At 34.7% G+C, this 17,796-nt stretch overlaps 1 protein-coding gene across 1 annotated transcript in view; it reads right to left on the reverse strand.

Annotated features, from left to right (window-relative positions):
* Positions 1–215: 215 nt before the first annotated feature.
* LOC129799383 (uncharacterized) overlaps positions 216–17,796 on the reverse strand; it is a 67,706-nt gene continuing 50,125 nt past the window's right edge. The window contains exons 3-10 of the mRNA XM_055843210.1: positions 16,201–16,310; positions 9,367–9,462; positions 6,088–6,223; positions 5,849–5,982; positions 5,465–5,624; positions 1,517–1,679; positions 1,052–1,263; positions 216–980 (exon numbers count right to left, since the gene is read on the reverse strand). Of these exons, the coding sequence (XP_055699185.1) occupies positions 826–980; positions 1,052–1,263; positions 1,517–1,679; positions 5,465–5,624; positions 5,849–5,982; positions 6,088–6,223; positions 9,367–9,462; positions 16,201–16,310 (1,166 nt within the window). The 3' untranslated portion in view covers positions 216–825. The remainder of the gene's footprint in view (positions 981–1,051; positions 1,264–1,516; positions 1,680–5,464; positions 5,625–5,848; positions 5,983–6,087; positions 6,224–9,366; positions 9,463–16,200; positions 16,311–17,796) is intronic.

Below are 17,796 nucleotides of genomic sequence, written 5' to 3' on the forward strand. Positions count from 1 at the left end.
GCTAAAAACTGCTTTGTTTTAGCATTTTGTGTTTGCTGAAATATATCTTTTCTTAAATTTAATTTTAAAAGTCAACGTTTGATAAAACTCATTTATAAAATTCATTGCGTAGCAATTTTACTTAACTAATCGAGATGACACATTGAAATTTTCATTCACAATCGCACTCCCCAAATCTTTTTACTACTTGTCTTTTCCTTGAAGCATTTTAATTCTTTGTATCTCTAATTTGTTTTGGCGTTAATTTTCATCACTTTACATTATTTCCCTCATTAACAATTTCACTACCATTTTTGTCGCTTACTAAAAGTTTATACAATTGCGACATGTTAAGATTTTTTTTTGAACTAAAATATTCCGCATCAAATTAGAAAGCAACACAAACGCTTTTTTATTTGTAAAATCCGTACAAAATTTTCCCTTAAACGCTTAATTTATATAATTTTCAATTTCACTAAAATATATGTTTCCTATATGTCACATCTTTCTCACCAACAAATTTATTTTCTACATTATCCATCCATTCTACGCAAAAAATGTCACCGCTCTCTCTCTCTTCGCTTTTAGAATAAAGATTAATTAAAATCTATCGCGTGAGTGGATCATTTTATCTTGCTCCAAAAAAGAAATTATATACGCAAAATTTCTTCTAGGGCATTTCTTTTGGGGGAGTTTCGGGGCGGAGGATTGGATGACGAGGAAGAATTTAAAAATGCGCAGAATTAGTCACAGGGAGTTCAGTGGTGAAAGGAACAGGACACGTGGATGTCTGTAGACAACGCACCGGAGGGCTTTGGGGCATAAAAAGAGGAGTTACAGTTGATTTTACAGTCGTTGACATTTCTGCTGAATTATAACAAAAGCAATTGGTACTCCAACAACGAGGGTGTTAATTGTGAATAAAGTTGCACTACTTGAAATATTTCCCAAAGGTGCTGGTTGAGGAACGGGAGACGTTACTTCAGCCTGTTCAATGTCAACTGTCCCACAAAAAAATATTTTTTTTAGGGGAAATTTTAAAATTTTAAATAAAACTTTCCCGGGTACTTACTCTTGACTGAATAAGTCTTGTAGTCGGCAAATTGTTCACCTGGTCCAACGTGAGCGGGAATTGTGGCCAGACAGGTGATCTCTAGGCGTCCATTGCTTCCTGCATGTAGATTTGATACCTCAACACTCAATTGACTGGCTGAGAAAACAGGTCGATGAGGATTCCTAACAACTCCGCCTTCTCCAAACGACCGCCGATATTTTCGGCCATTTCTTGTAGAAATGAAATAAAATACAAAAGTAACAAAATTGGTCTCAGTTGTTCGACAATTGAACTTATCATTAATTCAATAGGCAGATGAGATGTATGGTAATTTGAAAAAAAAAGTAAATGGGAAATCGTGTACAGAATGTTCGTTACATTTCCCCACACAATTACACATGCAGCCCAAAAATATAACAAAATTTAAAGTGTGATGGGTAAAAGTTCTTGTTATTGAAGGTTCGACAAATTGAATAGACTTACCGATGCTTTCTCGCTTCGTGGTATTTATTGTCGTAAAAGTCTGAATGAATATCCTTGGCAGGAACAGCTTCAAAATTCCCTCCAAATCCAAAGGAGCGACTCGATGCTGAGAAAGTGTCAAAATTCTGTGTTCGCGGAATATGCGAAGATACTTCATGGCGATCTGCAAGCCCAAAAAACATAAAAAGAGGGTAAAGTAGGTAGAGCTTTGCATATTGGTTGGATATGCTTTTATTAATTCTGGTAAATGGTTCGACTTTTGTCCACTTTGTACTTTGAATATACCGTATCAAGACCGATACTTTCCGATGACGCAGCTGGGATCAACAAATTTCGACTCACCCCAATATTGACGCCCCTTTTCACCATCTGGTGCCTTAACCACACACACCGTGTATTGATTTTAGCCCATTTTATTTTATTTTTATCGTCCCATACCCCCTGACATCGAATAAAATACCAAAGAGTGTCATGTAATGATAATGTCGTACCCATGTTAATGATTATGGATCCTTTCCTTTTTACTCAAACCTTCTTGGTTTTTCCTAGTAATAGTGAACCTTATTCCATATGTACACACTATTGATATGTACGTTTGTGTAAAATCTTTTCTTTAAAATAGTTTTTTATGGAAATTTTAAGAGCTGATTTATTTTTTGAGAGTATACTAATTGTGAATGAAGTTAAATGTTTCATATGTTGAAAACTAAAATATGTTGCGAATTTGAGTGAAGGAGCCTGTATCTCAATAACAATAGCACCCTGGCCTAGGTCTATCACATAAGAATTAAATAAAGTAATCCATGTCCTTCACTAAGTAAAAACAGTAAAATAGGAGAGACTCCGGTACATTTAGCTAGTAAATGAAGCTGTTTCTTCGCGCATAAATTGTGAAAAAATGACAAAGTTTATCTGAAACATTGTAGTTCAAATTCAAAGCTCTAGTATTGTTGATTTTTGTTAGATAACATAATTAAAAAGTATGACACTTTGGCTACAGGTGCCTCTGCCATGGTAGATATAGCCATTTTGGGGTGCAAATTGCCACCAGTTTTCCAGTTCAAATTTTAAACTGGTCCTACCAAATATTATTTCACTTGATACACTGAAGCCCACTAAAGCTAAATGTGCAATTTAAACCTAAATGAGAAGGCTATAGCTGACTCTTTTATGCATTTTTTATAAATGAGTTAAAATTGGTTAAAACATTCTGAAAATCTCCATTTCACCAATATTACTTTCAATAGCAAAATTACTAGGAATATCGATAGTACTTTTTCACTTAAGTATTATCTATTCATTAGTAAAAAAAAAAGATATTGGTTCTTTTAGCCAGTTCTGGAAGGGTGGCTATATCTGCTCCGAGGGCTGTTTCAGTGTTTATCGTGTTATAATTATTATCAAAGTGAAAAATACCTCTTAGGAGGAGATGGGGCTACTTTGAGCTGTAGGGCTACATTGATACGTGATTTTTTCGCATATTTATAAGGGAAGCTGGGCCTTACCATAACTTAATTATATCCACAAATGTTTTGTTTATCTAAATTATATGTTGTTAAAGCCCAACTTCCTTTAGAAATAAGCGAAAAAAATCGTGTATCCTCAACAGCTCAAAGTAGCCCCACTTCACCCTAATTAACTTTGTTAAACCAGAAACAAGATCAAACATCTGGACTAGCAACTTAGAAGTCAAAATACTAGGCCAAAATCTGTTACATTAAAATTTTAATTGTACAGTCAAGTCTGGACGCTTCGCTATCTGGATCGTTTATGACTAATCCACTTAAAATAATATTTTTATTTCCGTAATATAGTCACTACAGTAACTACTACAGTCAAGTTTGAGAAAAAGCAAAAATAATATTTTTATCCATTAAATAAGTGAGTGTAATCGACTCATTTCAATCTTGTGCCAGCTAGGTTCTTCACTAAAAATTTTCTAGCAGTGATATTTTCGCTAATGACAGCTCGTTGATTGAAAACATTTATTGTTTTCTCCTCGTGAAAAAAGTATTTTAAATCCAAAGGTTTAATTAAAAGTGAATTAGCGAAAAGGCGACCCAGTTAGTGCATGCTGACTTATTTCAGTATTATCATAATTTTATAAATTTTCTTTAATATTTTTGATATTTTTTTTATATTATGTTTCTGAATGAAACAGTGAATAATTTTATGGATTTAGAAGAAGTAAAAAAGAATTTCATCAGTCCGAAAACAAGCGTTTAAGTAGCACTCTTCGGAAAACGATCCAGTTACCCCACCTTACTATACACCCGTTTAATTAAAATCCTTCTAAATTCTAGAATAACAGGATCAGATTTATTAATATTTTAAGGAATACAGGGATGTGTTTCCACTTTCATTAAAAAAATAATACTTTGCTAAATGTATACAATTTACGGGTAACTAAAAAAACACTGGCTAATTCTAACCCCGGCTAATATACCCCGGTCTCCCCTATCGTGTTTTTCCTTACTAATATTTTATTGCCTAATTGTGCTCTAATTTGGTTATAATATCCAAGAACCTAATGTCTGAATTCCTCTAGACGCAGTAGGGGATAATGTAGCTTCAGTGTTATAAATGGTAAGTCTCAAAAATTACTTCAAGAAGAATTATCCTAAACTCCGAAGCAGTTCCATTGTCATGTAGAGCATTTTCTGTCGGTAGCATTGGACATCTCAAAAGTTCTCAGAGTCTCAAAATGCTTTTTCAACTTTCAGTAAACGCCAAGGCGACTCGCCTGGCCAAATGCTCTCACGACAGGCGGATTCAACCTGAACCGCAATCGTAGCAATTAGAAACAAAGAGACGTGCATGTCTGGTAAGAGTTCACATTCATATTCAGGTACTGTAATTGGTACCACATGCGAAATAATAACCTGGGTCATAATAAAAGGGCATTTTGAAGCTACTCGTCTTCTCTGGTTATTACAAAACGTTGAGTACCTTGTCGCTCATATGTATATTAGTAGCACTCCCGAAGTATAAGGTTTAAGGGTAAAAGTTATACCCAAGCCAATAGATCGAAATTTTCGTCCCAAAGCAAGTTATTTGGAACTATAACGGACCCAAGAGCGTATTGTGGAAGCAGGAGAGGGGGCTTTTGTCGTGCATAACTCCTCCTAAGCAATTGTGAAGCAAATTTGTCACAATGTGATACCCATTAAGAAACTTTCCAATAACTGAAATGACACCGGACGTTTTAATATTGGTAAGTGTTCGATCAGTTATACTTGATGAAAATTTAATAACATGGATTATGACCTGGATTCGGATTTATTCCTTCTATAACTACACACTACATTTCGGGGATATTTGTCCCCTTCTTCAGGTATGGAGATACTTGGGATAAATCGGGTCAAAGGGATTTTTTGCTACCACTTCACATAACCCAGAGCAAGTGAACACCATGATCGTCTGCATTTGGCGTCGATCTCGAAGCAGACCTATAGGACAAGGTGGCTGAATTAAATTCAGAATCTTGCCTTGGAACGCCTTGGAATCGAACTCGAACATTTCGAAATCATTTTTCCACTGACGCTTCCGGAAGGGACATTCGTGTCCTGCCTTCATATGAACTCGAACATCTTCCTGAAGTGACGGAAGATCGCCAAGTGTGGGCTGCTAATTTGGATATCATGGGCCCGCGAGCCCAATAGGAACAAGCGGTTGAAAATTATGTTTTTTTTTAAATAAATAAGCTCTGAAAAATCTTGAAATACTAGCCAGAATATCAGCCAAATTCCGGAATTTATCCAAGTTGCAAAAATTTGTACAAGTTGCAAAAAATCTTTTTCTATTCTGTATAAATTCGATTATACTTGTGAAGGTGAACCATTTCTTGTACTGTATTTTTTTTTTCAAAGATGGCTTGGTTCGGAAAGTAATTTTTAGACTTTTCTATAAAATCAAAAGATTATTCATCATCAACTCTGATGGATTTACCTTTCGTTTGAGTTGGTGATTTAGGGAATGTGTCAGTTGCTAAGTCCACTCTGTCGTACGATGGATTGTTGGGGTGTTGCTGAACTTTTGATCGATGAGTATTTTTTCCACCACTACTCGATGCATACGGAAAGAATGTTCTTATATGTTTATCGTCGACCTGTTGAACAAAATAAATTGACCAAAATGGATATTATTGTCGACAAGGGTGTCCGTGCCAAATGTGCGCATACACAACAATACGAGGATAAAAACAAGCCCAAGGTTACATTTTTGGGGCATGCCAAAAATACAGAAATCCTAGCACATGGGCATGCAAAAAACCCATCTACCAAATGGTGCAACAAGTTATACATGTAGGAAATTGAAAAATGATTCCCATACCTTTTTTCCATTGATAAGCCATGTAATGTGTGGTGCAGGCCTGGATTTGGACGTTGTGCAATTAGCCACTAAATTTTCACCGATGAAAAATTGCCTCTTGCTGAATGAGATTCGAGGTGGTCCAGTTTGTGGAACTGAGGCGGCAATTGGGGTCGAGCAAATATTTGATATTCATTAATCAATTTGATTTAGAGACTGTAGCATGTGTGGGATATTTAGTTTTAGGACCAGATACTCACGAATTACATGCACCTGCTCATCCTGTGATGGTTTCGTGAATATTGGCGTATCGGTGGATACTTCGCAGTAGTAGAGGCCACTCGCTTCGAAATCCACATCCTTCAGTGTTACCTGACGCTCATTCGATGCTTTCCACTGTGGTTGTACGGAAAAGGGTTAGTTTGCATAGTTGTAGAGGGAGAAATCGTGTTAATGAGATTGAAACATTCCGAGGCTATTCAATATTGCCCCAACCATTTGTTTGATAAGATAAGTATACTTAATGACAGGGCGCAATATGGTTATGGCTAATATTTGACAAGCTGAGGGTTTTATTAAAATCACAGCTGAAAATGTATTAATAATCCCTCCTGAGTTCTAATGGGTGTATTTACAAAAGTCACATGAAATTTCACAAAACAAAGTACAATAGGGCAATATGGAATCGGATGTAAAGTTAAATTTCGGAATATATTTTAGATGTTTTGTCCATTTCTTTTTTATTTGTTATTAAATGGGCAAAGAGGAAAAGAAAACCACGAAGAAGTACACTTTCGAAGAGTACTTCGTAGTATTTGTCTTTTGTCCATTTCACACATTGAGGAAATTATAAAATTTCAATTTAGGTTATAGTTTTCCAAAAAAACTAACTATAGGGTAACGTGTGGTATTTCGGAACACTTTTTAGCACTTTCAAATTTCAAATAGCCCAATGACTTTTGAAATAATTTTTTCTTTGTTGATACAAATATTTATGTTCCTTATTCTATCCAGAATAAGATTCTTACTGAAAAATGTTGAAAAATACATAATTTTTTATTCAAAATAGCAAAAAATGTAAAGAAGTAAGAATGGTGTATTTCGGGACAGGCAAAAATCGCTATTAAGCAAATAAATGTCACTGAGCCTGACTATTTACCTTTAAGTAGAATGTCTAAACTTCACTCTTTCATAAAACTTTTGTTTAAATTTCACTTGTAAAGTGGCTTAAATTGAAAAAAACTCTGCACTGTTTGTGTTGACATCTGCAAAATTGACCACACTGAAGGTTTTGTAAAAAGTGATATGTGATAGTCACAATACACGCGTATTTTTATCATACTTTTAATATATTTTTTTTTATAATACTTTTTAAAATGAACATACGTAATCATACTTTTAATCAAATAAAATTTCAGAAGTTTTATGTTTGTCTAATACGTAAAGAGCTTAAAATTTCATATAGAACCTAAAAATAATAAGAAAACAAATATTTATAGGATTTTTGATGTGTCCAGAAGTACCCATATTATGTCCCGAAAAGCACCTTGTCCAGAAATACCACATTTTACACTACTCCTACTAACTGATCACTTTGCTAATGTTCTATCGTGTTATATTATTAATTTTTTCTTCCATTGTCTAAATTCTGCAATTAAATTAATAAGTTACATATTAATTTCTCGAAGTTTTTGATATCTACATGTACATATACCTTTGCAAGCAACCACCAGCTAAGCAATAGTTGCAAAGTTGAGTTCTTTGGTGCGTATTTTAATATTTTATTTTCTCATCTCCTTGACTTCAGTCTAATCGGTACATTTTTTCTGACATCTATAAAACCGGTTTTAATTGTTTTTCCTTAATTTCGAAAATTTTTTGAAACTCATGCAGATGGACATTTCATCTACATAAAACACTTTAATGTCCTTAAATCGTTCCTTCCTGAGGGTTGGCAAACTAAAATGTTTAAAACGTTTATAATGAGGTTATTTTTAACCGGAAAAGAGAGATCTTTGAATTTCAAATAATTTTAAAAGCAGCAATCAATTATCAAATATCTTATATCACTATCTGAAATTTTATTATATGACTTCAATGAAATTTGATGCATGATTTGAGGGAATTTGTGAAATGATTAAAATCGGTTTTGAAGCGGTGTACTAAGAAAAACTAAGTATTCACATTATTTTTTTTATTGAAATGTAACCAGCGATACAACTCTATTTTTATATTCTATTAGTCATGTTTCAATTCAAGGATCAACTCATGGAACAAAGCCTCATAATTCAAAAGTTTGCATTCCGCATAACTGGGTCTGACACCCCTGTTGTGATTTTACGAACTCAAGTTTTACGAAAAATTACTTAACGAAGTTTATCTATTTGTACGTTATGAAACTTATAAGCTAAACAATGAATGGTATCGAATTAGGTGACCTAGACAACAAAATCATAAAATACTTTTTTGTTTACATTACCATCTATTATGGGGCAATCATCTTATAGATGAACCCCTAAATATAAAAAAAAATACCATCTATTATAAATGTGAATACTTTTCTTTCTTTTTACAAAAGAGAAGATTTTGAAGAAATAATAACCTAAATTTTACAAATATATTTCATAATCCTTTTGTAATTGAATATGATTCACAGCTTCTGTGCTGTAATTCAAACATCATCATTAAGCAATGTCTTATCAGGCTTATGAGATTGAGCATGAAAAAGCACAATAAATAAACTTCCCCGATGCCTATTCTATGCAATTGTTCTGAAATAATGAAGATATTAGAGGAGTGAGTCAGAAGAAAACAATCGATAAATCATTGAACTTAAAATCATTCCGCAAGGGATTTTCCGGATTATTTTAGTCATCAATCAATACACCTCTCCCATCACCCTCCATCCGGTAATTTCATCCATTCTAGATATCATAGGGGGTGTAAGACTGGCATGGGTATGGCACACGGAAAATTCATCACGTTTTACTGTCTTGTATCCCTTCTACTCTTATTCCAATAGATTCATCACAATCGGGCAGAAAAGCCTTCAGTGAATTACGCGTTCGTGTTGAAGCTCTCTTTTTTTCTCCCGACGCACTATCTCAGGATAGCGACGTGTGTAGGCGGACAAAATAGCGATGTAATAAACACAAGGATTTATGGATGGTCGTTATTTTTGCGTGTCACATGCTCAAATTGTGCCACATTTCATTAAAAGCCAACATCGCGCATCTTCAACATCCTTTACCATCTGATCACAAGGCACCGAATCCTGCGTAATGTACCTAAAGCCAGCGTTCTGATTTTACTCATGCGTAAATTTATGACTTTCTCCAACCATTGTTGACCTCCCTAGACAGGGAAAATCCTCAACTTAACTCCTTGTTGGACGAAGATGGCAGGATGTGCTATAAATTATCTGAAGCATATTTTGGGGACAGTGATTGATTTCACGCGAACCGATGATGAATTTTATCTAGGCAAGGAGCATCCACAGAAAACCAATTGTAGTAGATTACAACATAAACAACACTTACGTCGATAAGTCCTCCTTGGATGGTGAAATTTCGGAAAGGTGGATTCCGTCCATTAATGTATTCGAATATTTTATTGCCACCTTTCAGCCACGTCACCTAGAAAAAGGTTATAGACAAATTAATTTCCCAATATATATACGAAATAAAATTTAATTACTTTATTGCGACCTAATATCTATAATACTAATTAATAATATAAGAAAAGGAATTATCTATAAATGAATTTATTTGTTATTATATTGTGACGAATGTCCTCTTTTAAATGGCTAGGGGTTGTGAAATATTCAAGTCAACCCCCCCCCCCCTATCTCCACAATACGCCTTTGGATCTCTCACAGCCCTTAACTCTTTCGCGTCCATAGGGTCATATATGACCCGGGGAAAAAAGTTTCTTTTTGGCTATTTACATTAATTGAAATCTAACTGGAGTCTTGAGAAAATGAGCCAAGAATCTTACATCCTTCTATTATGATGTCGTGCACGAACAGATAGATTTCAGTTAATGTAAATACCCAAAAAAAACTTTTTTCCCCGAGTCATGACATTACCCTATGGACGCGAAAGAGTTAAACATCCGTTTTGGGGCGAAAATTCCAGGATATTTGCTTAAATACAATTTTTACACTTAAGCATATACTTTGGGAGGGCAACACATATGCCTTTGTAAGACAATGAAGGCAATGTCTGTAGAGAAGATAGAAAAGGAACAGCCAAATAAATCAGCCAAATAAAAAGTGAAGCTATTTTTCACTTTACCTTGTAAAAATTTTGCAGCTATTGCACCGTGACTTAAACAAATTTACTAGTAGTTCTTGTATAATTTTGGCGAACTTTATGAAATATGTATTAGGTGAGATTCTTAATAATCTCACCTACTATAATCCTAACAAAATCTCATGTCCTCTGATCGATCCCAAACTTTGCCAAAATGTGTTTGGACACTTCCTGATCACGAATATATGGATGGCTAAAACCTTTCCCGTCCGTCCGTCCTCCCTCTCTTTGGAGCTTAACCCTCTAACGAGTAAGACCGCCTCCAGGCGGTCTTCACAAAAATCACATTTACAGCGACAATAAAGGTTTTATTAGGTGAGATTCTTAACAATCTCACCTACTATAATCCTAACAAAATTTCATGTCGTCCGATCGACCTCAAACTTGGCCAAAATGTGTTTCGCCACTTCCTGATACGAATATATATGTGGCTATTTTACGTTCCCGGCCGGCCGGCCGCTCTTTGGAGCTTAATAGCTCCTAAACTAAAAAAGATATCGACTTGCGGTTTTCGGCAAAGGTTATATATCGCATGAAAATTGCAACTTGGTGCATTGACCCCCCACCCCCCCACCCCTCCTTCCGCCATTTTGAAGACCCCCATTTTTTTGTTTTCTCAATAGCTCCGTCCCTATTGCATCGAGCGGGCTCAAATTTTAGTATGTTATAGCTGGGCCTTAGAGCTTTCCATCAATACCCAACTTAAGGTCCCCCGATCCCCCTGACCCGAGCTATAAGAATCCAAAAAAAAATTTCTTAAAATGACAATAACTCCGGTTCTAATTGTCAGAATTTAAAAAATGAGGGCTTTTTGGAAAGCTCACATGAAATGCCACTTCCTCTTCTAACATCGCAAGTTCATAAAACCACCGCTAGGGGCGCTATTATTAAAAAGAAAATTTTTAAATCTTAAAAGGTAAATAACTCAAAAATTCCTTATGCAATCGGGCTGAAATTTTAGTATGTTGTAGCTGTTGATTATACCTATCAAACAAAAAAAACCTTAAGTCGATCTAAAACCCCTGACCCGAGCTATAAGGGGTCAAAGTTCGAACATTGGCCGGTCTCTATCTCCGGTTCTAATTAACATAGCGACCTAAATTTTACCTTTTTGGATTCGTCTCGATGAGCGGTTTCAGATGGAAGTTCAAAAAGTCACCACAGGTGGCGCTGTGATAGCGTCAAAATTCATCGAAATTCAAAGTCAGTTTTCTCAAAAACGGCATTGTGCGAGTTAATGAAATTTTAGAATGTTGTAGTCCAGTCTAGGACGTTTCCAAAATGGTGCAAATGTGCGCTGTGGTTAAAACAGAACCGGAGATATGAGGGGTCAAAGTTCACAAAATTCAAAAAATCATATCTCCGGTTCTATATGACCGATTTTGATGAATGAGGGCTTAAACGAAAGATCTCACCAAATGATACAACTTTCTGAAACATTTGAACTTTGTGGGACCAACACCAGGGGCGCCACAGTCGAAAAACCAATTTCTATATCACATAACCTCAATTATCTCGACTGTCGCTGAACCGATTTTGATGATTACTTCGACATAATTGTAGAGGACATTTGTGTCTACATTTCGTCCATACATTATTTTTCGATCAGATAATGCGATCTGTCAGATTTTGCCGTTTAAGTGTGAAAAAATTGACTTTTCCCATAATAAGGCATTGAAATTGAAACCACTCAGATGCCAATTTGACTGCCTCTACTCCACCAAAACACTTAAAATAGGGTTTTAAATGGAAAGTCTCACAAAATACTACAATTCTTTGATATAATTGAAGTTCATCAAATTAACACTTGGGGCGCTCTGGTCGAAAAAACGAGTTCAGGAACAAACAACCTCGATTATCCCGGCTTGTGATTAATCGATGAGATCAAGTTCTATGGCAAAATTATAGAGAATATTCTGGTCTACATTTCACCCATATAACACTTTTCTGTCAGTTCATCCAAATCCTTGATATTTTGGTTTAAATACAAAATTTGTATAATTTCACGAATTTGATTCAAGATAACTGAATGGCGTCCCACAACTTCAGCTCTAAATCGAATTTGCATGCATTTCGAGTTAGCTCACATTAAGAAGCTTACCTATATAAGCCGGTTAGGATTATCTGTCCCTTTTTAGATAGCTTATAATTCACGATTTCGAAATATATCAGACTGATAAGTCAACTCTCTTTAGGAAAAAACTTGACAATAGTCTTCAGTGCCTCTATGCAAAAACGTATGGAAGAATGAAATGTCGAGATGCCCCTGGAAAGAGGAAGCTTTAAATTGCCCCTTTATGATACAGGTAATTTATTTTATTTTATTTAATCTTGGCTTCTAGGACTTGGCATAGTTCACAACTGCTGTGCCATTAAGTTGCAATGGTTCAATCAGCAATGGACTATATTCCTGAAGGAACCAGAAGTATTTCGGGCCTGCTAAATCCCGTTTCAACGCTGAAGTATCAGACCACACGAGCAATTTATTGCCTGTGGCAAAAATCACAGCTCATGGTGAATCGCCGGCTGTGTGAGTGGAGAAGCTCTTGGGGTGCAATAGCCGTATCAACCCTTAGCAGACACGCGCATCCCCTTGTTCCTGTGAATGGAGTCTCTACGATTCCACAGTTCAGGTTGAATCCGCCTGCCGTGAGAGAATTTAGCCAGGCGAGTCGCCTTGGGGCTCATCGAAAGTTGAAATGCGGAACCTCTTCCATAAGGGGATGTAACCGGTGGACCACCCCTTAGACACTGAGGATACTGAAGATGCCCCAATGACCGCCACCAGCAAGAGAGAGAGCTCTACAGGGCAGTGGAATCCTCGGAGTTTGGGATATCTATTCAGACGAGTCGCCTGTAGAGCTTTTCATCAACCACTCTGATGCCACATCAACTCCTAACTACGTCTACAGCGGCCCCGGGATTGGAATTCACGGGTATTACAACCATATTAAGATTATAAGTTGGGAGGTAAATTATTATCACTAAGGAAAGCCACAATGTTTTTACTCAATGGAGGCCACGGATGGGTTTCTTCACCCCCCTAGGGGGTAGTTGGTCCGCCAGGGTGCATTTGTTATAAGAGTGGGGGCTCCTCTACCCATATTCGTAATAATATGTTTCATTTTTAACACAATGCATTTCAATTAATTTGTTCATTTGAGATGCTTATCACGAAAATCTATAGCATAATGTTAAAATATAGGCTACTTCGAAAAATCAATTTTTAATTGGAGTTTCAACCCGTTCAATCCTTTATTTACCATAATTAATCTTTTTAATAATTTTATTGAGTTGAAATGTTTTCGGGGTAGCTTATGGACTGTAATTATTAAGTGCATTTTATATATATTTTTTAACGACGAAGTGGAAAAATGAATGCAAATTTCATAAAGAACTTCAACTCAATTTATTGGACAAGTTTTTCATTTCATTTTCATAAATAATAATTTTAGGACTTGAAAATAAAAATCAATCTGAGATTAGGAAACCCATATTTATTAATCCAGATTTTTTATTTCTTATTTTACTTTATTATAATATATATATAAATATTTTTTTACTTCCATAGTGCAATAAAATTTAAATTATTACCTTTATTATTTATAAAAATATGACTATTATTCAGTATTTATTTTATTTTGTTCCAGTCTTAGAAAATTATTTAAGACTAACTCAATTAAAAAATATATATTTTTTATTCAACGTTATATTAATGATGATTGTTCATCATAGGCGTAACAATAACAGAATTAAATTCAAGAAATTCTATAATTTAGTAAAGAAATTTTATTTAGGTAAAAAAAATGTCAATTTGATTTTTTTAGTTCTTATAAAAAATAATAATAATATATTTTTGAAATAATTTCGTTTTAAAGAACTTTACTCGCTTAATAAGACATTTGGACATTTAGCGAAATATTAGGTGAGATTCTTAATAATCTCACCTACTATAATCCTAAAAAAATTTCATGTCGTCCGCTCGAGCTCAAACTTGGCCAAAATGTGTTTCAGCACTTCCTGATCACGAATATGTGGGGGGCTAAGTTACGTTCCCGGCCGGCCGCTCTTTGGAGCTTAATAGCTCCTAAACTAAAAGAGATATCGACTTGCGATTTTCGGCAAAGGTTATATATCGGGTGAAAATTGCAACATTGACCCCCTACCCCCCACCCCCCACCCCTCCTTCCGCCATTTTGAAGACCACCCTTTTTTTGTTTTCTCAATAGCTCAGCCCCTATGGCATCGATCGGGCTCAAATTTTTGTATGTTATAGCTGGGCCTTAGGGCTTTCCAGCAATACCAAACTTAAGGTACCCCCGACCCCCCTGACCCGAGCAATAAGGGTCCAAAAAAATTTCTTAAAATGGCCATAACTCCAGTTCTAATTGTAAGATTTTAAAAAGTGAGGGCTTTTTGGAAAGCTCTCATGAAATGCCATTTCCCCTTCTAACATCACAAGTTCATAAAACCACCGCTAGGGGCGCTATTTTTAAAAAGAAGATTTTTCAATTTTCTAAATTAAATAACTCAAAAATTCCATTGTACATCGGGCTGAAATTTTAGTATGTTGTAGCCCTTGATTATACCTATCAAACAAAAAAATACTTAAGTCGATCCATAACCCCTGACCCCAGCTATAAGGGGTCAAAGTTCGAACATTGACCGGCCTCTATCTCCGGTTCTAATTAACATAGCGACCTAAATTTTACATTTTTGGTTTCGTCTCGATGAGCACTTTCAGATGGAAGTTCAAAAATTCACCACAGGTGGCGCTGCGATAGCGTCAAAATTCATCGAAATTCAAAGTAATTTTTCTCAAAAACGGCATTGTGCAAGTTAATGAAATTTTAGTATGTTGTAGTTCAGTCTAGGACGTTTCCAAAATGGTGCGTAAGTGCGCTGTGGTTTCAATAGAACCGGAGATATGAGGGGTCAAAGTTCACGAAATTCAAAAAATTATATCTCCGGTTCTATTTGACCAATTTTGATGAGTGAAGGCTTAAACGAAAGATCTCATCAAATGCTACAACTTTCTAGAACACTTGAACTTCGTGGGACCAACACCAGGGGCGCCACAGTCGAAAAACCAATTTCAATATCACATAACCTCAATTATATCGACTGTCGCTGAACCGATTTTGATGATTACTTCGACATAATTGTAGACAACATTTGTCTCTATATTTTACTTTTCTGTCACTCCATCCAAATCTTTGATATTTTGGTTTAAATACAAAATTTGTATAATTTCACGAATTTGATTCAAGATAACTGAATGGCGTACCCCAACTTCAGCTCTAAATCGAATTTGCATGCATTCCGAGTTAGCTCACATTAAGAATCTCACCTACATAAGCCGGTTAGGATTATCTGTCCCTTTTATAATACGTTTTTAAAAATAGATACATTTCAATTTTTAGATTTAATTTTTGAGAGTTTTTGAAACTTTAAATTGGTCTTTCAATTTTTGGTGCTTCTTGTTGAAATATATTTTTATTAAAATAATTTAATAAAAATAATGTTTTGAAATTGGAGAACAAACTTTTCGCTCATCTTTAGTGAGAAAAGAAAGAATGCCTTTGAAAGTCTTCAGGCAGTTTCCGAAAAATTTCACTATTTGTGGCGTTTGGCAAAAAGTTGAGGAAAGTTTTGTATAATACTCCTCGGCCGAAAGAGGTGGGATGTTTTGACATGAGAAATTATGGTAATAATAAATTTATTCTTGTGGCTCAAAATATAAAAAGGCAGTATGGAGAAAACTTTCGCCTGGGATACTCTGCACAAGGATATTCCTTTACTTATTCGCCCACGTGGCAGAAATATGTGAAGAATATCAAATATTTTATCAACAATACCATATATTAAGCTGTTACATGCTAAACTTTTTTCTTCATTCGGCAGTTACATTATGTTTTATGAGGGATTTTTGATATTGAAAAAATGTATAGCAATTCTTTTTCTATAGGGAAAAGCAGAAAATTGCCATGAAAGCTCTGGAGCTACTTCATTGGCAATAAATTACAATGCCGCGAAGCATTAGTTCGAGTTTCCACTTACCTTGTACAAAATCTCTGGTTTCACATTGTGATCGCATCGAAGAGTGACACTGGATCCCTTTTCCACGTATTTCCTAACTACTAATTGAACCTCAAATTCAGATTGTCCGCCTGTAAAAGGGAAAAATAGGAAAATAAATACAGATTGAATAGCTCATGTATGAATATTTTAAAATTATATCGTTAATGGCATTTGCTCAAATCCTTGAAAGTATTCTATATGTTTTCTTTTACACGTAACACTTTACTCGAAATAGTAGTGAATTTTCCGTGTGTAGAATTTAATGTCAACTATACACTCATCTTTCAATAATTTTAGAGCTTGGTTCTATTCGTTTTTATTTACTCTTTTTTGCACTCATGACACGGGTGCACATAAAGAGTATGTTTTATTGTTTTTGTACACGTAATACATGTATGTATAGTTTTTACGTGTCATGCTATATAAATTTCAAATAGTGAGATAGATACCCAGAGAAAAAACTTTATCCATGGGATGAAGAGAAAATTGAAAATATTTTATTATTTTTCACTATAAACTCTACTATAAATGAATTTTGGGATATAAGTTGAAAGAGTGGAATACAGTAAATAAAAGTTGAATTGAAAAATAATACTCAAACTCTGGTAGTAGTGAATAATTTTGAAAATCGCAAATTGGATGTGATTTTCCAATAAGACTCTAATGGGGTAAGGTTGCATCCTGAACTGTAGGGCAAGAGAAAAATTTAAAGTCTCAGATGTTTTTGAGGTTTATCGTCGACTCCAAAGAACACTATTGTAAGTCTAAAATGCAACTTTTCGGGAAAAAGGTTTAAAGTTTGACAGCTAAAATTAATTTTGAATAATAAGAAAAAATTAATTACTAATCGCTTTTGATTGTTATTTAATTTTATTGTTGATTTTAATTATTATTTACTTTTATTACGAAATATATGGATTTTCAAAAAAAAATCAAAAACTAAAGTAATAAAACTGTAAAAACCTATTAAAAAAATACTGAAAAAAACTTTTTTTTTTCAAAAATATTAAATCTAGTTTTTTTATATTTTGACTTTTGGTTAGGTATTGTACTGTATTATTAAATTTTCTAGAGAGCTTCCATTTTTGAGTTTAACTACTCAATTTTTTTTTAATAAAAAATAAAAATTCTTAAACGTTAAACGTTTTTTTTTGTAATGTAATTGTAATGTAATTGTAATTTTTAAACGTTTCTTTTTTGTAATTTTTCAAAAAAGAATTCAAAAAATCGTTACGAAAAAATTAACGAGAAAATATGCTATTTTTTATCTACGTTGACCCAGTTTCTTTCTCTATAGTTGGATAACGGGATCCATTAAAACAAAGAAGTGTCCACGATTTCAGAAAAGTTAAGACACCGTTGTTTTTCTGTGGCCTGAAGCAGAAGATATCTACTGGATTCCCACGATCAGTCTGGTATTCATGAGGAATAAACAATTGTTCCACCTTTGCCAGATAGGTCGAAAATATTCATTTCTTTTTAAAGTATATTTCCAGGTGAGAATCCCATTGGTGACGGAATCCAATAGGGATTCCATCCCAATCCAATATGATCCAATCCAATAGGAAAGAGATT

This window comes from Phlebotomus papatasi, chromosome 1 (genome assembly GCF_024763615.1).
Source record: "Phlebotomus papatasi isolate M1 chromosome 1, Ppap_2.1, whole genome shotgun sequence".
NCBI lineage: Eukaryota > Metazoa > Arthropoda > Insecta > Diptera > Psychodidae > Phlebotomus > Phlebotomus papatasi.